The 22,985-nt window shown below is 37.2% G+C and overlaps 1 protein-coding gene across 2 annotated transcripts in view; it reads left to right on the forward strand.

Annotated features, from left to right (window-relative positions):
• MACC1 (MET transcriptional regulator MACC1) overlaps positions 1–22,985 on the forward strand; it is a 35,487-nt gene that overhangs the window by 7,532 nt on the left and 4,970 nt on the right. Inside the window, exons 2-4 of one of the 2 annotated variants that reach the window (XM_061997127.1) lie at positions 10,457–10,571; positions 12,802–14,834; positions 17,599–17,787. In XM_061997127.1, the coding sequence (XP_061853111.1) occupies positions 10,457–10,571; positions 12,802–14,834; positions 17,599–17,787 (2,337 nt within the window). The remainder of the gene's footprint in view (positions 1–10,456; positions 10,572–12,801; positions 14,835–17,598; positions 17,788–22,985) is intronic. The other variant, XM_061997128.1, reaches the window with a different exon arrangement.

The raw sequence follows: 22,985 nt of genomic DNA on the forward strand, positions 1-22,985 counted from the left end.
GGGAAATACTGTGATCATCAAAGCTAGTGACCTTTTGGAAAAGCTGTGATTGCCTCCTCCCACGTTTAGTTACAAATAGAGCAAGGACAGTAAACTTAAGACTAAGCAAAGAAAAAGTGTTTCCATAGGGTTGTCATTTGGAAGGTGTTGATGAATAGGCTGAATTCTCTGAGCTAACACATGTCAGGTCCCTTCAGGTTCCTAACTAGAGAAGCCAACGTACTAGAAAGCTGTGTGCTAGATTACAGCTTATTTCACTTGTGTAACCTCGTACCTCTAGCAATTTACTCTGCTATTACTGATCAGACTGAAAGTGGCCAGCTACAGAAACTTTAGCTTCATGTAGGCATTAATCCCAAATGAAATGGCTAGTGTTGGTACCTGTACTGACTTTGTGGCCTAGACTGTTTAGTGGTATTTGAGATGGTTGTTCCTTTCAATCTGCAGTAGCCAATGTATAGGACATTGTTCATGGTTTTCTCCAGCAGGCATAAATCAACCTCCTCTCCTGCAAGACTATCAGAAAAGCCTCAACTCTAAGCATTGTATGAAAATTTCCTTTCAGAGTAATGGTTCTGAAGTGATTATGGTTTTGTGTGATGTTTAAATATCCCAGTAGTCTCAAATCGTCTTTCTGTAACTTACTTCTGTAGCCTGACAATAGCCTGTGTAGCAGTTTCATTTCATGTACCTGAGGATTATCCTTTCTAGTGAGTGGAGCATCATATGGTTGCAGAGGTAGTTTCAGATGATATGATGATGCCCAGTTTGGGGTTTTTTTTCTACATAGGAAGCAATGAGGTCAAAGAACCACAGCATTTTTGGAGACTTAATAGTACAAAATAAAGAGCTTTCTCAGTCTATATGACATTGGAAGGTATGCTCAGTGTTTGTGAAGAGTGAGGTGAAACAAAAGATTGATGCCAGGATCTTCATGAGACTGGATGATGGCTAGATTTTGCAAAGGCTGCGATATTGGTGGAAATGAACATGCTGCATGTAAAAATTTAGGACTGACTGGAGTGTGTGGGTTTTTTTGGGAGGGGAGGGAGGATGACAGGGAGACACAGGGATAGGGTGGGAGGTCAAACAGGGACAGACCAGGAGGGAAGCTGGAGACATATTCAAATGTTGTGATTATACCTAAGAGTTATTGATCTGCAGCCCTTCACTTCTGCTAAAAAGGCAATAACTTCAGCTGTGGTGGAAAATAGTAAAGCTTGCAGAGGCAGAATAAACAAAATAAAAAAATTTTGCACACATTTTCATCGATTTTTGCCCTCAAAATTCAGTGATATTGGCTTAGAAGGAAGAGCTGGAACCAGTGGAGACGCAGAATGTCTGGAGCAGCCTGAGAAGCAAGGCTTTTAGGAAAAACAAGCTGGAGTTGCACTGTTGCTTTTGGGGGTGAATAGAGGTGATGGGAGATTGAAGTCAGCATAGGAATGGCTGGGTTGACATGGGAGACTTCTCTGATTTGTTTTACAAGCTGTTCATTGATCAGTTTTGCAGGTCAGCCAACTGGTTGATGAAAACTTCAGGAATAGTTTCTGCCTCTGAGCCTTCCAGGGAGGCAGGACAAAGGAATATATAGTCTTAAAATGCTTCCAGTGGATAATACTATCCATTACATTGTAATAGTATGGTTTTCCTGAAAAAAACCTTTCCACTGTGTTATTGCATTCAAGCTAATGGTACGTATCACCAGAAAGAGATCTGCTGCTGGAAAGACAGTTGGATACTGCGGTGCAGTGGGGAGAATGAAGGTGGTTAAAACAACATAGGAACTGGAGGAAGAGAAGACCTGGAACAACTCTCCCATAGTTCTTCCTTTCATTTCTGAAGAAGAGAAAAATCTTTGAAGAGTGATTTTCTCACTGCTTCATATAAATGCATGAGATTAAACATATTATTCTTCTTATCATATAAAACAGTAAGGAACAAAAGTATAGATGGCCTCTTATCAACAGGTAGGAAAGACAGTTTTGTCAGTAAGCCTCTAAGGCAAACAGATTTAAGAACTAAATTTGCACAAACAAGGCCATGCAATTTGTTGGGAACCAGCCTCAAATCTTCTTAAATTGACCTTTCTTTTAGAAGATCTACAGTGATACTGTAAACTGATGTATTTTATGCTTCTAAAGCAATTAGAATCAGTGTTATTTCAGTTATATAAGTACTAGCAATACCAGAAACATCTCTTCCTTGTTTACATATGTAAGACTTACTTATTCCTCTGAAACACATAGTCTTCTGAAATCAGAAAAGGATTATTAATTGGGACTTGATATTGCATTCCTCTGATTTCATTTTTATGGCTGGATCATTGACATTTAGAGTTGATCTGTCAGTCATTATTTCAGTGAAAGTATTCTGTTCTCAGTCATATTAATAAGAAGTAGTTAAGAATACATTCAGAGATGAAAATGTCCTTTATTAGTAGAGAATCTATCAATTTAAACATGAAACCCATTTGATAGAAATGAGAAGATTTTTTTTTTTTGCTAAACAAGGATATGTGCAGTTGCTGTGTAAAGCAGTGTTGTCTGCAATGTAATGACAGCTATTGGGTTTGCCTTTTAGAGAACAAAATACATTTCGATGAATTCTCCTCCCTTCCTCCCTTCAAAATTAGTGGCAAAAGGAACTTTGAAATATTGACAGATGTAACTGAATGGACAGTTCAGACTATTATTAACAACACAGATGCAAATGTTTTAAATGTGATGATGTCTCACTACTGAAGAAGAGTTTTGACCAAGCTTTGGGGACTATAATTGCCATAAAAAGCAACAAAGAAAAAGTGCACCTTCTGCGTTATACCTGGTAAAATGCTCCTGTGATTAAGACTCCCTCTCTGATGTTCTCTTCACTATGTTCCTAAAGTACAAAGGTCTATTAAACAAGTTCTTCAGTCAAAACAGATCAATACAAAAGAAATCAAGTATCAGTCTTTCCTTATAAGTATTACCACAGTCTATCAAACATATTATTTATGCTGTTACATATTCTCTATATCTGTTATGCAGTCGGCCAAGTACAATAAAATGTAATTTATGGATGCTCTGAAGGATGACTGTGCTTTCAGTTATCAACTCTCTAAACTGACCTCCAATGACAACTAGAGGAGTTCCTGCCAAACAGATTTGCTTTCTTTTATCATATTAAATGGAATTGTTTTCCCAACACAGGTGGCTGCATATTAAATTCATTTTTCCCCCATGTTGAGCTGATCACATGTCATCCATCTTCCTTTATTTTTTCTTAGTCCTTTCTGGATCATATGCCTTTATATTCCCCAGGAGAGGTGGAAAAAGTGACTGAGTCCTGTCTTGTTTCCCACTCCTGCCTCTGATTTGTGCCCTGCAATACTGGGATTTCTTCTAGGTTAATTTATATATTTTGAAAGCTTGCCTGACATGGTTTAAGCATTACAAAACAAAGTCTCTGTGTATATTGCCATGTTACCTCATTTTTTTAATGATATATGCATTTTATGGTTTGTTTTTGTGAATTTTTTTTATTCTCCCCCCTCCATTAACCAACACCAAACCAAAGTGATTCCATATAAGTGGTTGGGTCCTGATCTAGCGTCAGCCATATTGTTTTGTTATATTGTTTTTTGAGTAGCATAGAAAAAAACCCTCATCCTACATATTTGCAGTGTATTCATCTGATACAGATGCTTAAAAACTGGTTTTAATGCTAATTACAATTGTAATTTTAAGAACTTTAAGAGCTATGAGCAGGTGAAACACTGGCTTTTCAAGTAGGTTCTTTAGTGCATTTTGCTTTCCACTGATGCTGTGAAGAGCTTTTGTAGGATTTCTGATCTCACATTACTGGAAAGACCTTTAAAGGTTTAAGTCAAGAGGGCTTTTTCCCCTGTCTGCACACAGCCCTTACATGTTTCATAGAGGTAATTACTTTTAAATTTAACTCATAATTGCCTCATCATTTTCTACTGAAGAATTACTTCATTGCTTGACTTAGTTTTGATTGTCTGGAAACTACCCTTTACTTGCTTTTTGGATGGACAGTAAATGTGCTGTAACTTCTGCATGCAGCTTGGGTGTGGGTAAAAAATCTAATTTAAGAAAAAGAGAAGAAATCAGGATAACAAGACAATATGTTGAGCACTTGGTTTGTGAGGATCATAGAATCATAGAATGGTAGGGAATGGAAGGGACCTTTAGAGATCATCTAGTCCAACTCCCCTGCAGAAGCAGGTGCACCTAGATCAGGTCATATAGGAACATGTCCAGGCAGGTCTTGAAGACTTCCAAGGAAGGAGACTCCACAACCCCTCTGGGCAGCCTGTGCCAGGGCTCCCTCACCCTCACAGTGAAATCGTTTTTCTTATATTTAAGTCAAACTTTTTGTATTCTAGCTTCATCCCATTATCCCTTGTCCTGTTTTTAGCTACTATAGAAAAAAGGGATGTCCCAACCTCCAGACACCCACCCTTTAGATAATTATAAATGTTAATAAGATCTCCCCTCAGTCTCCGCTTCTCCAGACTAAACAGCCCCAGTTCCCGCAGCCTTTCCTCATATGAAAGATGTTCCAGTCCCCTGATCATCCCTGATCAGGATGTAAATACCTAGCAGGAATTTTCAGATTCCCACTTACTCCCACTCCTCTAGGTTTAAAATGTTGATCATTGAGACATTTGTTTAATCCTAGAAAGCATTAAAAGTACCCAATGATGATGAGCAGGGCTCTAGTTCACATGCAGAACATGGTACATAGAGGCTTTTCATTTGCTCTACAGTGTTGTGTCTATTATGGTGGCCTTGAAGCTCTTGTGTCACCCATAAACATAAACTTTTACTATTTAATTAAACTTCTAAATAAAAGGTGTTCTTTATAGAGTGTTTTCAATATCTGTTTTGAAGGAATAACTCTTGTCATCACAGTCAGTAGCAATTTGTAGTGTTGTAATATCTGTGAAGCAACCAGAAGTGTTTTCATAGGACCTCCAAAAGTGTAGAAACCAGCAGGGGTTCCAAAGTATGTTTGATTACATACAGGTAGTGAGAATCCAGTCTGGGTTTTTTTGTTGGTTTTTTTTTTTAAAGTAGTATTGCTTTTGGAAGCTTTTGAGAGGTGGTAAGGAAGTGAGTTCATGGAAGAATTAAGCTAATAAACTTGCAAAGTTTTCTATTTGGCAAAAAAGAAGAAATAAAACAATTCAAGGGCAGAAAGTTGAATCTTTTAATTCATTCCTTAGTGACATTTTTACTTTCAATTTTCTGTTCTTTAAAAAGTTACTTAGTAGTATAAGTAGAAGGCAAGATACTTCCTTTTTCCTGAGACCAAAGAGTGGTAGCTGAAATCCAAAAGACAACATTAAAATTTAACTACACATTCTTGAGGCTTCTGGAAAGCAATAAGCCCAAGTTTGTAATAAATACTATAGCACTTATGCTTACGCCAAGCAATTTTGGGAACATAGATGTATGAAATGAAAGGGAGGATACTTGCCTTACAGAGGGAGTGTCTATGGTATAGTAATTTTTGCTTGCATCGTGTTCCTCAATTGGACTGTAAAGCAGTGTGTTCTAAGTTGTGTAGAGCTGAGCAGAGGCTGTAAAAACCCACGTATAAACTCGTGGAAATCTACTGAGAGGATGACCCACTTCAAGTCCCCACTTCAAGTCCCATTTTTGTTGTGTTAAGACTACTAGCTCTACCCTTTAACATGAGCTCAGATGAAGTATTGTGAGCAGCAATTATGTCAGTTACAAGCAACAGTACAGTCATATGTGGGACCTACAGTGAGCTTAAACCCTGCATTCAGGAGAGCGAGTGAATGGCTCTACAGTTCCCCCAGCGTGTTACATTTTCAGAATGTTGAAAAAGTAAGTACCAAACTTGGCAATTATTTAACAACAAAGTAGTAGATATATTATATGAAAATGCTTTTCTGTCATTATAGGCAAAATGACAAGTAAAAGGGTCATACTAAAATATTAAGGTTGCTGCTAAGTATTAGTAAGGTAAGGATTGAGCTCTCTTGAGGTTGAACATTAAAAGCCACTTCTGTCTGTTCAGAATGAGATACAGCTGCATTACCTTGACTGCCTGATATGTACCAGGTCAAGAGAATAAATAAAAAACTTTTATCACTTCAACTGAAGGTTTCATTTTCCGTCCTGTACTACCATTAGCTACAGTCCAGCCCTGTAATCAAAGATTGGTAAACTTGGGTCCAACTGCCTCTCAGCAAACTCTGAGCTGTTCCAAGTCACAAATACTGATGAACTGTTCAAATATGACTGTTCAAATGTTTAACTGGAAACATATCTGCTGAGAACAGGCAGTGTTTTAGATTTAACGATGATATGTACTGCCTTCTGAAACCATCTCTCTTATGTGTATTGCTTTCTCTTTAGAATTTCTTCTATTTAATAGAATTTAAATAATTTGGTATACTCATCATTTAGTCAGATCAGGAAACCTGTATTTAACATTCTGGTGAATATACCTTGCTCATTTTTCAGACATAAACTTGTAAAGTAAGTCTGACAACCTAACCTATATAATCAGCAAGTTGATTTTCCCTACGGCAGCTAAAAGTGAGCCTGTGGAATGAGGCACATCTCCATCACCTTCTTGTGTTACTTGTCTTGTCTCTGCAAATACATAAACTTCATCCTCTGGATACAATGGCTATGAATCATTCTGAATAATGGTATGGCTGAGTAGCACTGTCTCTGTAAGGCACATGTCAGTGCCACAGGAGAGGTCTGCTCTTAACACAACCTGCTTTTGGAGAAGGGTTAAGGTTGAGTATAAGGCAGATTGCTTTTGCTCTGGGGTGTTGATACTTTAAAAACACAAAAGAATGTGTTCTTTGAGCATTTTTGAGGTGAAAGGCAGTGAGGAAGTGTTTGCTTTTGGGCTTTCTTTTTTGTTCCTTTACACCATTTTAAGCACAGTAGGACATGTTTTCTTTGGTAGAGAGACTGGAAAGAAGGGGGAATTTTAAGAGACATGGAAGAGATTTCTAGAGGCATCACATGCAGCAAAAGTGCCATTTGAAGCAAATCTTTCCCTGATTTCTATAAAACTGAACTTCTTACCTGTGATATTCTTCTTCTTCTATTGTGTTTTTCTTCCTCTGTAACAGTGCTGCAAAGTGCCCCTAGCACTCCAGGTCCCGAGTCCTCTGCTCTTATAGGTCAAGCAATGCACTCCAGACTTGAACAGCAGGGTGCACCTGACAAACTGTTTCTTGTCCACACATAGAAAAATGCCACATCTCTCAGCAGTCACTCGCTGGTCACCTGCATAGCTTATCTCTTTACCTCTTCTCTTCTTCATTCCCTGCTCAATTTACACTGTGAATCATCATACCATCAGTTAAATAATTCTTTGCACCATTAAGCCCTTGTCAATTTATCTCTGTCTTGGTAGCTACAGCAAATCGAAAGCTTACTTTCTGATTCTTCCTATACACAATTCCCTCTCTTTGCAGCATAACGGTTTCATACCTTTCCCCTTCACCACTGGTCAGCATGGTGTTATATCCCACATGCATTGATCTTTCTTCTTTTGTGGATGATTATTTCTCTAGATTTTTCCATATAAGTTCCTAGTTACTAGGGTTGTCCTATCATAAGTTACATTTGGGATGCTATTTTATCACAGAATGTACCCATGGAAAAGGGGGAGTATTGAATTTTTTTATTTTCCTTGTCAAATACAGAGGCACTGAGGATCTATGCCTTCCCAGCACTAAGATTGGAATACAGGATAGACAGGACCTGACCCTGGTGTCAGATCATATAACTCTGCAATAGGAGTCATGTTGCCCCATACCCAGTGGTGTGTGTCCAGTTTATTCTCAGCATTTCCCACATCCTTTGACATGCTGCCCAAAATGTGATCATCTCTTGCCCAAGAATTTTTATCTCTACCCTCGTCTTGGCTGGCCTGAAAATATACTTAAAAAATAAGGACTCCCTTATCATGCTCTCACAACAACGAATATTGTTAGGGTGGGGAAGGTGGGGGAATGACTTATTTTTGAAAATGAATTTCTTTTTCAGTATCTGCCTTCTCTGTGCCAGGCTGGAGGTTTTAAGGAGTTCCCAGAGGGAACTTTTAGAAAATGGTTTGTTCTATTTGCAGTAATTCTTAGTGTTTATAAAACTTCTATATGCATTTGCTGTCATGTCTCTGTCAGTATACTCCTACTGTGTAAAGAAATTGTTTTTCTTTCTCTTCCCCTCTCCTTTTCCCCAGAGTTTCCTATGTTAGCTCTTGTACATCTACTTGCCCTCTTGTGCTCTTTCCTCATACTTACTTACTGCCTCCCACTTCATACAGCTACCAAAATAATTTTGAAAATTTTAACTATTTAATTAATCATTCTTAGATTAGTGTATCAATTGATAATAAGTCATCAGAGACTTATGCTGCCAACAAATACACCAGTGTCATAAAAAGTAGAATTTCTTTGTGTATGCTTATAGGCATTTTAGACTATGGATACGTTACACTGGTGATTAAACCTCCCCTAGCTCTGAAGTAGAATCCTGAAGTAAAATTTTGCATCTTTATACTGTGTGCTCAGTTTTTCAACATTTTGAGATGAGGAAAGCAAAATTTTATTCGTTTGAAGAAATCAATACACACTATCAAAGATATTGTCCTTTATTAGAGATGGGAGGAACAGTGATATGTTTTTTTTTTACAAGTCTGGGACATCAGATCTTCAAACTAAAGTGCTGAGATGAAGGATGCGTTTTAGTTTCCAGTTTGATTCTGGTGTGTCATTGAGAGCAGAAGCCATGAAGTATTGGTCTTTGAGTCTGGCTTTTATTAACATCTGAAATCAGGGCTTCCAAGGCCAAAGCCTGAGACGTTTGGTAACAGAAGAGCCCACCAACACCTGAGATGTCTGGTAACAGAAGAACCCACTAGTCTGTATAGTCCTGTGACAGAAGCATGGCTGGGTGACTGTCAGACTTAACGTGACCACAACCTTGCATCCTGCTGGAGTGTAAATTGGTAGCTGAACAGCTTGCCATTAGCTGAAGGTCGTGGGAAGACAAAAAGTACCAATTTACATTGATAATGTCAAAAAGAGATGTCTGAAACGATGACATTGCGCAATGGAAACAGATGACTTCCAGTTTCTATTCAGTAATGTTTTGATATAAGATACACTTCCATTTTCCCATAACTCACCTGATAGAAATGTAACTGAAAATTCCTTTTTCTTAGGCACAGTAAAACCTGGCCCAATGCATCTTTTCATTTTTTCCATTTTAAACATGATAAATTGAGAACTGCTTAGGCTGCAAATGCCACTATAGAAGCAGCAGTCTGCAACATTTCAGCCTGCTAAACAAAGCTGACTATGGTATCCTGTGGATGGACCTTTCTTTTTATTCATATGTCTTAATGTATTTACTGCCCATCAGCATTTCTATCCCACTATATATAGGATCTGCAAGAGGATTTTGGGAAAGATATGAAATGATCACTTGGTTTATGTTGATAATTTAATGAGCTCTCCTCCACAAAAGTATCTAGAATATTTTTTTTCCCTCCAGTTTCTGTTGCTGGGGCACAGTAAGTTAATCACATACAATACCAAATGCTCCTTTGAAGACCTGCAGCTCCTCTTTCTGGGCAGCTGAAAATAGCAATAGGCAATGGTGCTTTTAGAGGTTCATCCTCATATTGCTTGCTTCGGAGGGATATTCCTTTGCACTAGGTTTGCTATTAACTCTCTTTCAACCATAATATCTGGTTCACAGCTCTATGTGGCTCAGTCCCATGGAAGCTGCGTCAAAATCAAACAGAACTTCTCATAGCCAGAAGAAAGAAGAGAGAAGATTTGAATGTCCTCTCTTGGGATGATTGCCCTGTTGCTGTGTTGGTGTGGGCCCTAAGGAAGGGTACTTTAAGTCATTATTGTACAGACTAAAAGGAAAATTTAACCTGATGTTTTCTGAGGGAAGAGCATAGGAAGAACAATAAAGTAGAAAAGATTGAAAATATGTTTTCAAAAGAAAAAACAGATCTGGTTCTTGTCTTCTAATGATTGTGGTTAAATTTATCTGAAAACAGGAATTGTGATGCTTTTTTTTTTTTTTGAAAAAAAAAGGGTTTTATTCAAGACCTGAGCAGAAGTTATTGTACAATTGTCTCAGTTCCATTTGCAAGATATTTAATTATGTGAGTTATTGGACTTCACGATGGACTAGGGTACCATGTTGTACTGCAGGTGTAGTATCTGGCAAAGTTGCTGCAAATTAGATAGTAAGACTCACTTGGGCTTGTGAGATGCTCTTGGGCAGACTCCATAAATTTACTCATAAACCATAGGTTCTTTTTTTTTTTTTTTGTTACATCACAGGAGCAAAGCTCTTTCAACACTTTCCCATTTTTCAAATTACATACTTGCTGATGTTTCATATGTTTAACTGTTTCCTAGGAGGAAAACTCTTCCAGTAGTGGAACAGATTCCGTAACCAGTGGAGAGATTCCACGGAGCAGGTCAGAGGGAACTTTGATTGATATGGATGACCAGACAACTTCAGCCAGCTACAGTATGTCTCTTCTGCTATTTTCCGTACTAAAGCTATCCACCTAAATTCTTTATTTCTGCAAAACTCTCAACAGTGTCAAGAGCTATAGCTAATCTAGATAGACTTTCTTTTTTTTTTTTTTTTTTTTTTTATATAATGATGTTTTGCACCACTCAGGCCATTGTAGATGTCACTGGTCAGAATACAAGGGATTGTCACAAGGTTTCCCATGATGAACCTGCTGGCATATAAATTCTCTGTCCCCTGCCATAGAAAATGTGTGCCAGACAGACTGGGAGGAAGAGTTAGAATCTTTAACCTTACATGAATAAATGCTATTTATGGTATGTTTACTAGGGATGAAGAAAGGGAGGAGAAGAAGGACTCTTTAGCCAAACTACGTTAATTTAAGGTTTTAAGAATCAGGAAGCCAAGGTAATTTTGGAGTTAGCTCAGTTTAAAAACTGGAGTCTCAGCAAAGCTGATTTAATCTCATTGCTGAGAAGTTCAGAAAACATTCCCCTCCACAAGGAAAGCATCTTTCTAGCTTTTTTCTAGTAGCAGATGTAAGTAACTATGAGCCTGGCACTTGCTATGCGGGTTGGGGAGCAGGAATTATTTCATTGCTAACCTCCTGTAGCCCAGTACTCTGTGCTGCTACCCACGTGTGAGAAAGTGTCCAGCCTAATGGCTTAGGCTCTGCCAGAGTTTTGTGCTCAGACTTTTCCTGTGGAAACATGCCCTTTCCGATGGGGAAAAGAATCCCAAACAAAAATCCTAGTGTTTCTTTTTGAATTAGTCATTTTTTTAATAGATAATAAAACAAAAGAACATTTTAGCAGATGCTTGAGCAACCCAGTATGATCTGGTAGCCTTGGCCAAGTCTAAGTGCCTGAGGAGGAGGAGGCTACACCTGGGCTTACTCCACTCATCAGCTCACGTGGAAGGCTCATGTCTAGATAATGTTAGAGCCTTGCAGATGCGCAACTGAGAAGCAGATAAATTCTACTGTAGTTCTTCCAAATTGGAATTTTCTGTAATTGTGGAAAAATTTCATGGTTTTGGCTTTTCATCATAATTTATGACAAATGAAACAAAATGAAAATTCTACCATTTCAGGATTTTAATTTCTTTGTGGCTGAGGACACTCTCATACTTGCAATTGAGCAATACTTAGTAACCTTGCAGATAGAAGGTATTATGGAAAGTGTAATAGTAAAGGATATTGATATGCTGAAAGAACAGAAATTATAATTTTTCCCTCCAAAATTAAAATTCTTCACAAAGATGTGGAAAAACAGATGGTGTAACATCTGTAATTGGAAAAATAATGGCAAACCGAAGTAGTAGCAACCCTTAGCACTAAATGTTTCAGAGATTCTACTCATTGCAAGGATGAGAGTCTAAATCAACAGTGAACAGTTATTAATATAAAATATAAGGGCATCTTGTCTTCAGAGTAAATAGACATTACTGTTAATAGTGAGTATTTTATTAGAAAGCATATTTAAATATCACTTATACACCCCCATTTATCAGTTTAAGCACAATCTCAGAAAAATTAAAAGCCATAAAAATATGTGTCTTCAAATTTCAAATTGTGCAGGACCTCATAAATGATACCAATGATTTTTTTAAATGGAAAGCTTGTATAACAAATTCCATATCCACTAAGATAAATTGTAAGAGTTCTCTTATTAATTAAATGCATGTGCACTGGCATGAAAAGGAATCCAGAACAATACATTTATCTCTACTGCCTTCAGTATTTGAAAAATGAAATGGTAGTTGCTTGATCTTTGCAGAGAGTTAGACAAGAAGGAAAGATATCCATGGTATTTTTTTTTTAAAGAGGTCAAAGATTACTGGAATATAAGGGTTTAAACTTTATGAGACTTTAGATTACTCGGTGCCAATTAATAGTTATAGGGATAGGTAGCATTCAGCACCTTGCAGAAGATGTTTTACAACCTTCAGCACTAAATTGTGGCACTTTTTCTATTAACAAAGATTCTTAATGCTACTTAGAAATCAATATTGTTACTCTTTAAAAACCTGAAGGAAAAAATACAAAAAACCTATACGAATTTTAGGAGGATAAATTTAGTCACTTGCTAGCTTTTGTTATCTGTTAGTTGGAAATTATTGGAATGTCTCAAGTCTCTGTTTTAATAGATGATCTTTCGAGGTCCCTTCCAACCCTTAAGATTCTCTGATTCTGTGAAATGCTTCTGTTCTTTCTTTTAAACAGATGTCAATGAAAGTAAAATGAACTTGGATATTGAGTGGCCCAGTGTATTCAAACACACCCATGCTGTTTCCAAGACTAATCCTTTCTGGAATGAGCTATCAGCCTCCAACCCATTCGTACATGACATAGCTGCTTCAAATAGAAGTGAAAATAATAAGTACCTTTCGATCTTAAAAGAAAAACCCTATTTGTTCTCTATAGCTTCTAGCAACAGTGATTCTTTGGCTTCCTCAGGTGATGAGCTAAATATTGATTGTCTTCTAAGAAAGTCTTCAGCAAGAAGATCTGGACTATCCAAGAGTGTCTCTGACTTACTGGATATTAACCAAAGATTTATTCCTCGCAAGAAAACACCTCAAAAAACTATAGCCTCAGACATAACAGGGCTTCAAAATGACCGTGAAGCCTACAAGAATGCTTGGTTGAGTCACCGCCAACTCACCCGGTCTTGCCTAGACTTAGAAGCCATGAGCCACAGTCCTGGATGGGCACAAACACAAGCTACAGATATTCATGTAGTTTGTAAACTGAATCATGAAGGGGGTTCAGTACAGCTACCTGACTCAGATATAAACATTCATGTCCCTATGGGTCATGTGTTACCTGGGGAATTCCAAGAAGTTGGTTTGAAGGCTATCCTTAACCCTCCGTTATCCTTTAACAATGAACTGTCTATCGCTGTAAGTCCTCTGATAGAACTTCGGTTGAGCAACCTCAACACAAAGGAAGCCATTTTCCTAGAGGTGAAAGTTGCAGCTAAAGTGAAGAATGATCCACTCAGCCAAGTTATGAGTGATATTGTGTGTTTTTCTAGTCTCAGTAAAGAAGGGCCTTTTAAGAAGTTAGAGAATTGCTACACTTATCAAGATACTGTGCAAGTGAAGCTAACAGACCTAAGTCATGTGATGTATGCAGTAATTGCTGTACAAGCAAACAAAATCCAGCCTCCAGCAACTAATGTTTGGGACTATGTTCATCGAACAGTGTCAGTTGGAATTTATGGTCCAAAATATATTCATCCATCTTTTACAGCAGTTTTTACAGTCTTTGGTCATAACTACATTCCAGAAAAACTTGCAATTTGTGATATAAAAAAGGGGAGGAAAAACATGCCTCCTGTTGTGTTTCAACTGTGGGGAAAACATACATTTCTTCTTGAAAAGCCACAAGATCTAAACATTTCTTTGGTATCCTGTGATCCAGATTTTGAAGTGAAGGTGGATGACCAAAGCAAAAATATTAAAGAAGAGGAGCTGAAAACTGGTGAAATGGTCCAGCAACAATTTCTGTTTTCCATGCTTGGATGTAGAGAGATGCATTTCTTTGTTTTCCTCGTTCAGATTAAAGTTTTAAAAAGCAGCCAAGTAACTCAGTTCCATGTTACGACTCCTGATCCAGCTCCAAAGTTAAGTGGAATTATCAACAGACCAAAGTGCTTACAAAACTACAAACAAATCAAGTCTGCACCTTTACTTCTAATACCAACAGTTAAGTATCCAAAGTTTCAAGATAAATCTTTAAACGTTAATACTTATGGAGTGGCTTTGAAAACTGTGTTACGTCAAAATAAGATTGACTATTTGCTAGAATATTTTAAAGGGGACACAATAGCACTCCTTGGTGAAGATAAAGTAAAAGCCATTGGACAAACTAAAATAAAAGAGTGGTACGTAGGAGTTCTCAGAAGAAAGATTGGTCTTGTACATTGCAAAAACATAAAAGTGATTTCCAAAGAACAAGCTATGGACACTGCCGATAGTGAGCTAACGACTAGGAATCTTGTTGAACAAATTGCTTTACCATTCAAAAAACTGACTTATATCTATTCAGTAGTTCTGTCTACAGTATCAGAGAATGTTTATGACTGGAGAGCTTTGGCTGATGTGTTAGGATATTTGCAGATGTCTTTGGATGACTTTAATGAGGCACATGCTGATAAAGAATCAGAAAGAGTCGCATACATTGTGAAGAGGATGAAGGAAGATTGTCATGCTAACAAGAAAAAAAGACTTTTTCTGTATGAACTCATTGTTGTAAGTATTGCACTGTAGTGGGTCTGGGATGGTAGTGATTTTCCACAGTAGCTCTTGCAGTGCTGTGCTTACTGTTGGTATCAATATTATGACTACTACTCACACAGCATCAGTGCTGTCCCTCCAGCATTCCTTCCCCCACCTTCAATAGCTGTGGGTGGGCATGATCTTGGGAGGGGCCACGGCCAGGACAGCTGACCCAGGCTGACCAAGGAGATATTCCATACCATATGACGTCAGCTCAGTAATATAAACTGGGAGAGAGGAGCAGGAAGGGGAGGCGAGATTCATTTCTGGCCTTCCAAAAGCAACCTCTAAGCATACTGAAGCCCTGCTTCTCGGGAGGTGGCCGGACATCGCTGCTGATGGGAAGTAGAGAGTAACAGCTTTATCTGCTTTTGCTTTGCTTCCCGTACGCGCGGCTTTGCTGCTTATTTATTAAACTGCTTTTATCTCAACCCATGAGACTCCCATCTTATTTTCTCCCCTTCCCTGGCTTGCTGAGGCGGTGGGTGATAGCGGTGTGGTGGGCACCTGGCATCCAGTCAGGCTCAAACTACCACATGCACTAACTTGGTTATTGGTAATGTATTGCCAAGAAACTACTCAGCAGTAATGTATGAACAGGAAAACATGGTCCTGCACCCTTGGAGTCTTTACAAACCTGCACATCTTACTAAACGTTGTAGACACCTATAGATGGAAAAATACCTTCAAATTCTCAAGAAGATACTTTGATGAAACAGTGTTCTGTAAATGTTCCAGAAGTGTCATCCATTTAGTGGGCCAAGTTGACTTTTTTTTTTTTTCTTAAATGGCCATGATTGAAATAGTTTTGTCTTTTGGTAAATTACTTCACCCAAGCAATTCACATTCCCATTGTGAAGGATTTAGTAGCTTTATAATTTGGAAATTCAATTTTTTATATATATTTTTGTACCCTAAGGTGCATGTCTTGAGTTATTTAGCTTCATATACTTTAAAGCAAGGAAATCTTGACCTACTTGTTGAAGACAAGACTTTTTGATCCATACATCACAACTTCATAGTCAATGTTTTAGTGACATGATGACAACATTGCAAGTATTTAAGTACATTTTTTTGTGGGCCTCATTTGTAAGCAATTGTTCAACTTTTTTGTGATTCGATACTGTTACAAGTGGTTTTGTTCTAAATGCTTTCAGGTAATAGGTTGTATTGTTAACCCCCTTAGTTTACTTACAGATCTATGCACATATTAATTTGGAATTAATCCTTACTCAGTACCATCAGTGGCCCTGACTAAAACTCTACAATTTAGGAATAGAAGAAAATTAAATTTCTGATATAAAAATATAGGACTGTTTAAATTAACAAGGCAGCCTTTCATCTAAAGCCTTTTGATTATCCTGGATTGTAAACCTTAAAGGGTTTACTTTTTGTAACTAGACTATCCCCTTTGAAGTGATGACAGCAATTTCATCAGGATTCAGAAAGTATTGGCAGCCGTGGCTTCTTAAGACTGCATTAAACTGTGTGGAATAAAATTGAACAAGTACAAAGTAGAATTTAATCTGTCACATCTCTGTACAAATAGAGGAGAGGTGATTTAAAGGTGAAAAGAACCCAAACTTGTAGTTGAATACAGTGAAATAGACTGCATTACAAAGCAGGAAAAAGGAAGGACATAATTATAGTAACAAGATGTTCCATCTGGTTCATATGTTTATGATTTTGAGCTATGAAAGGCCAATGCAGGTCCTTGTCTTTGTAAAGTTAGACTTGAAGCTAATGTCCATTTTGTGTAGCATTTACTAATTATTTCTTTTAAACATAAAAATAGATTTAATGAATGTGATTCTTGTTTATCAGAGCAAAGACATACTGAACAACTTTGTCTCTACTTTGCCAAAGTATCAGGACATTTGGTATTGTACACTATAGTCTGCTGCTCATTACTGTGACTACCAAAAATCCTACAGTTTGGAACAAGGATTTTAATGGAAAAAATATTTACAATTAAATCACACAAATGGCTAATTTCTGCAAAAGTGTTTGACATTTTATTAAAAATCAGTATCTAAGAATAAGTGAAACTTCTGGATTTTCTTCTTGATCTTTCACTGAAAAAGTAAACTTTTTTTGAGGAGAACTAGGAAACAACACCTATTTTTCCCATTAGCTCTTATCCAAAGAACAAAAGGAGAATGCAACATATCTGTATTTCAGGGTTTCACTCCTGGAACCGTTTTAATTTGTGTTGTTATTAAAAGCTCATTTGGCATGGGGGAGGGAAGAGTTTTATGCTTGCACCTGTGCTAAATTGCTAGCAACTTATCAGTTCTGTGGTAAGAGTAAATCAAAAGGTGCTGAACAACATTGTCAATGATTTTGCAGAAAAGGACCACACCTTAGTATAACAGTGCTCTAACTTAATTTTTAAGTTTCATGTCATGCTTTTAAGAAGCTAAATGTGATGTCCCAAATACTTTTGTTGGAGAAGCATATTTTTCCTTTGAGATCTGAAAGCTTGGCAGGATCTATTTGACACTGGAATTCTGAAGCAGCGGAGTGCCAGCTTAATGTTTTCTTGTGGGCAATTATCCTATGAAACTGTTGGCAACACCTTTCTTGTGGAAAAAGAAGTTACATATTTGTAAGAACACAAAAGAGACAGAAGGCCTTCCTGTCTGCTTCCAAACAGAGAACAGTGATATGAAAACAAATGATAATATTCTGTTTGTGATTACTGGTGAAGGAATACTAATGAAAATTATCATTGCAGGCACTTTTGAAAATAGATTGCCAGGGATTAGTGGCACGTCTTACCCAGGACACCATCATATTAACTTCAGCTGTCAAGCTTGGCAAATACTGGCGGGAGCTTGCAGAGAAGCTAGCCCGACTCACAAAGCAGCAAATTGAGGCTTATGAAGTACCCCACCAAGGGAGAAATGGAACAGTAGCTCTGGAGGTGAGGCTCTGGTGTCACCGTGTGTGCACACTTGCTCCTCTGCACAAACAGAGCTAAGGACTTTTCTTCTTCCTTGCTTTGTGCATTTCTTTCCTTTTGCAGTTCAGACTCCTTATTCAGTTTGCAAACTTTTCAATGTAAGGAATTCTCACCAACTATCTAGATATTCTTTTGAGGCCAGTTCTTCAGTGTTGTGCCAAATTAATTTGCCGTGGAGGTCCTTGTCTCTGTTGTGAGCTTCAGCTCTTTACTCTTCAAGGGCCACTTTCCATCCCTTCTTATTGTCCTTTCCACTTGTTAATCTTTCTCACTCCTCTGCTGTCATTTCAGACAGTGAAGCAGACCATCTAGTCCTTGCAGGTGCCACGGCAAATCACTCAGTACAACTTTTGCACTTGCTACTGAAAGGAAGCTTATCTCAGCCATTACACTTTTTTGTTTTTGTGTAATATTTGTTGTCATTTAGCTTAAGCAATATGACAAGAAGCTCGAGGATTTGCCATATTCATATAATAGGGCAGAAGTGGAATTGGTGTCAGAGCTTTCTGAAAGCTCTGAAATTTCTAAAAAAAAAAATCATATTTTTTCAGGTAAATTATGCTATTTAGTCTCCTTTTTGAAACACTCACGCAGAAGTATGAGTTTTAAATAACACCAAGTTATCCTCTCAGATGTATCTTAGTGTGTATATATATCTAAGGAGCCATTTAAGTGCCTAATCATATATCTACTGTCATTTGAGGTCCCAGAGGTACTCATAGCATCCACATTATGTCAGGTATGTCACAAGACTTTGAGTGAACCCTTGTCTATATCTCTGAGCCAAGGGCCAGCCAGTGCTTCTGGCATGCCTTTGCCTGGGTAGCCAAGTGTCTTCCTACTTCTACTCTAACATTGAGCATGTAGTAAACCCATCATTTTCCACAATGTTACGTGCCAGTGACTTCTAGATCCAGACTGGGTTTCAAACTAAATATGCTCTAAGTGCTGCTGAACAATGCTCAAGTTGATCTTTCTGCCTTGAGTACTTACACTCAGACTCAACTGTCCCTCTACCAGTATTATCATCCTCTGATTTGTGAAGATAATGTGCATGATCCAGTCTGAATTCCTTCTATCTCATCTCTTAATATCAAAGGAATTACTACTTGCCATTCACAGGTTAGCATCTACTCATTTTTTAATGCCTTTTCCTTTCTCTGTAGCTGATTATTTCTGCTCCCTGACAAACATATCTTCCTTTCCACAGACTGAATCCAGTGAGTCTTAATCTCAATTTTATCTGCCTGATGATAGCTATCAAGAGATTTCTGCTCTAATTGTGAACCGTCTCTTCTTATTCTCTTTGATGTTCCATCCTCCCTCCTTAACTGATATTTGACTGAAATTCCACACATTTACTTACAAGGTTCTGCGCTATTCTGTGAAATTACCTCTATCATTGCTATTTGCAAATACTGGCACTTCCTCTGATGTTGCTTTTGTCTTTGAGATATTTTTTTGTATGTATGTGGGTTTTTTTTTTAATTGCTCTGGATACATAACTTGTGCCAGGGCTGACTTTCTTCCTTAAATATTTTTTTCATAAAACTCTCAGCTCTACCAATTCTTAGACTACTACTGTCTTTTAATGAAAAGGATCACACTGTTATTGTCTCTGCTTTTGCACTAGCATATTCTAAAATAATAAACCAGAATGTTAATGTTTGTCACTTCCACTTTGGTGGTTTTTGTTGATTTGATTTATTTTTTTTACTGCTATGCACTGCCTTGTCTACCTACTTAGACTTTTGTTTTGCTTAATAAGCTTTCTGTGGTTGCCTGATAAAATCCATCTTTCTACAGAGGGAATTCTAAACCTGAACAATGTACTACTCTTATGGTCTCCATGGTCTTTGGAAATGTTTTCTTTTTTGCTTAGCAGAACTAAAAAAAATCTTAAAACTTTTTTTCCCAACACCATGCCTATTTATGTTTATATATAAATATATGTATAAAATATACAACGAATGTATATATTTACTTTGTTTTAAATGGGTATCTATTTCTATGAAGTCCATCTTCTGCCTCATGCACCTTGTTCTTCTACCTTTAAGAGGTTCTGTACATTATTTTTATGGTAAACCACCTACAAAGTTGTCTCCCTTTCAGTGATGTCTGCTGTCAGAAGATAATGTGGTCAACTTTATCATAAAAAAGTCAATAATAGAGTAGGTTCTATTTTTAAAGAAAATCTTCTACAAGCAACCAAGCATTAAAATTTTCTTTTATCTTTGTCATTTTGTAAGGTTTAGGATGGGCCCATGGGCAATTTACTAGTTTCCTGTGAGAATTTGTAATTTGTAAGTGCTTGCCCACACAGGTGTGAATCCAAAGCACACTGGGTTTCTGGCACGGTATCTCATGTGAATACTCAGCATTCTCACTGTTGTGTACATCTAACTTTAATTTTCAGTACTTTCTACTGAATTCCAGGAAACCAAGCAAAGGTGGGGGACTAATAATTTTTGACTAATTATTGAGAATTATCTGAAAACATTACACCGATTTGGTTCCTATCAAGATGTTCTACCATCAAGAAGATTGATTAGTTGAAAAATGTTTCTGCTTTTAAACTTAATGTTTTTCTTAGAGGGAGAAATCTTCTCACAGATGATCACAGAGGAAACTTGAGGCACATACAATTGGTGCCTAGATTTTGAAGTGCTTTTCATCAGTAAATTCCAAATCACTTTACAGAAGATGTAGGTATCATTATTACCTACTCAGCAGAGCCAATGTGAGTAGAGGGAAAGCTCATGCACACAGCTGAGATGAGACCTGCCCTGGATGCTTCAGTGATTTAATATTCTACCTGAAAATCTGCTTTAATATAATTCAGGAATGTCAAATGCAATTCAGTTCACTCTGTGTGTTACATCATGTAAAGAAAGACTTGCTTTAGAAGCATAGTTTGCAATGTTAATCCAGTGTGATGTGTGCGTAGATTTTTGCCAAGTTAATAATGAAACACTAGTGACAAGTTTGTAAAGCTTTTGATTCCTACTCTCTCCTCAATTTTTTTTTTTAGTTTTCTTTGGTTTTTTTTGTTGTTTATTTTTTTTAGGTTTGTTTGTTTGTTTGTTTTAATTTTAGTCCTAGAAAAAAAAAAATAATCAGTTATGACAGAGTAGAGAAAACCAACAGTTTGTATTTTTGGCATATTTCAGCCAATTCTCTGATTACATAGTGTCAGACTGACCTTCATCATAAGTCAAAGCAGAGCATCTTTTCATACTCACTGTCTTTTCACATTCTAGTGAAGATGGAAGGCTCTATCCCAATTCTTCAAACATCCTGATCTAACAGCAATATAAGGAAAGGAAGCAGGAGACAGAGAAAAGGCATAGTCAGTGGCAGAGTGTCAGGAAATCCCAGCTTCTCATGTTGTCTGTCTTGGTTATCAAGCTAAAAATAGGAATACAGAAACTTACTGGTCTCAGCATAAATGCTTTATCAGTATATCCATAATACTTTACACTCTGCTTTAAAATACATTGTATTATCTAGTCTTTGTAGTAGTATGTTGCCGCCTTCTTTTTCAATATAACCTGTCTAATAAAAGGAAAGCATTCACCACTCTCCTCCTTCCCATCTACAACCAAATTACATCTCTTTCCTCCTTTTGTAACCTTATTATTATGACTTAAGATAGACTGGCTTAAAGTAAGAGGTAGACATGATTCATTTTGGGTAAATGATGATACCATAATTTAGGTCCTGCAGACCTAAAATGAGAACCTTCACTGACTATGTGTCAGTGTCTAAAGCATAGACACCTTTTTGACTTAAACTAAAGACAGAAGCAGTCTGTGAGACATGCTACTGGTGATATGAGTTTAATAGGTTTTTTCCATCTGGGGATGGGGAGAAAGGCAGCAAAAGTTGAGGCAAGTTGTTTACACAAACTACAATAGAATTAATCTTGGGTCAAGTTAAGAGTTCTTAGCCCAAATGTGGAGAGAAGCTCAGAACTATGAGTAAATAAATTCTGATACTCAGTTCCTCAAAGGGTCAAGTAAATAAGGCTTAAATCGAGAAAGCAGAGCTGTATGTTGTGTATTATTTGTAAATTAATAAGGTTATATTGAAGAAATAGTGAATTTCCTTCTGAATTGTCCTTCAAACCCAGGAAAATTGCTCTTCCATTAAAAAATAGAAAGATGTTAAGAAAATCTGGATTTCCTGATAATTTCTGTATATGCATACATATATATAAATATGAACACATCAGTCCATATGCTTTTATTACTACGCATAAGGATATTTCCATTGAAATGGCAAATGCCAGAACCTTTTAGAAAAGTGATGGGTTTCTTTGTGGCTTTGTGTATCATTCCTGCAATTGCTAACTCAATTGCTGTTTGCGAAACCTTTATTGCAAGAAGGAGTGGGAAACTAGAAAGTGAATTGCTCAAATTAAATTTGGAAAAGCAGCAGCTGGGAAAACAATCTTTTTGTTTGTAAGATGGACAAACTTACTCTGGTCATCAGTACTTTGAAATATGTACATCCAGCTTGGTATCTGAATCATTCTCTCATTAGACCAATGACAAATTAAACCTACTCCACATTGGTTTGGTATAAAAGAAACATATTGTAGTTTGAAATAAACACTGGTAACGTGTCTTTTCATTTCCTTTGCTTCTTACGGGATACTTTTTAAATTGTATGTCTTGATTTAAAAATCTAATTATAAAAGCTTTTGCCTTTCCTGCTTTTGGAGTATTTGGGGGGTTTTCCTTTCTGTTTTTTTTTTTTTTTTTTAAATATAGATAGATCATCTTCCTGCTCTTTTACCAGAAAATATTTTATGTGAAGATAAGAAGTGTTTTTTAAAGTTTCAAGCTAAGTAGAGGGACAGTAGGATGCTGATGAATGAGACAAAGAGATGCATTAACTGTCAAAAGTGCAGGCAAACTCCAGATAGCGAAACTGCTGCTGGTTGCATGCCTTGCAGAAACGACCAAGGTGAAAAAAAGGTTTTCCTTCCACCTCATGTCTTTGAATTATATTTTCAGGCAGGGATATCTTTCAACTTTGTGATAATAATCTGAAAGAAGAATTTATCTTTCCATTATTTACTCCTCTAAGAATTTGAGAGTTTTGCAGAAATGAATTAGACAAGGTTAATGGAGTATTTACATTAACATGCCTTT

Source organism: Colius striatus, chromosome 5, assembly GCF_028858725.1.
Source record: "Colius striatus isolate bColStr4 chromosome 5, bColStr4.1.hap1, whole genome shotgun sequence".
NCBI lineage: Eukaryota > Metazoa > Chordata > Aves > Coliiformes > Coliidae > Colius > Colius striatus.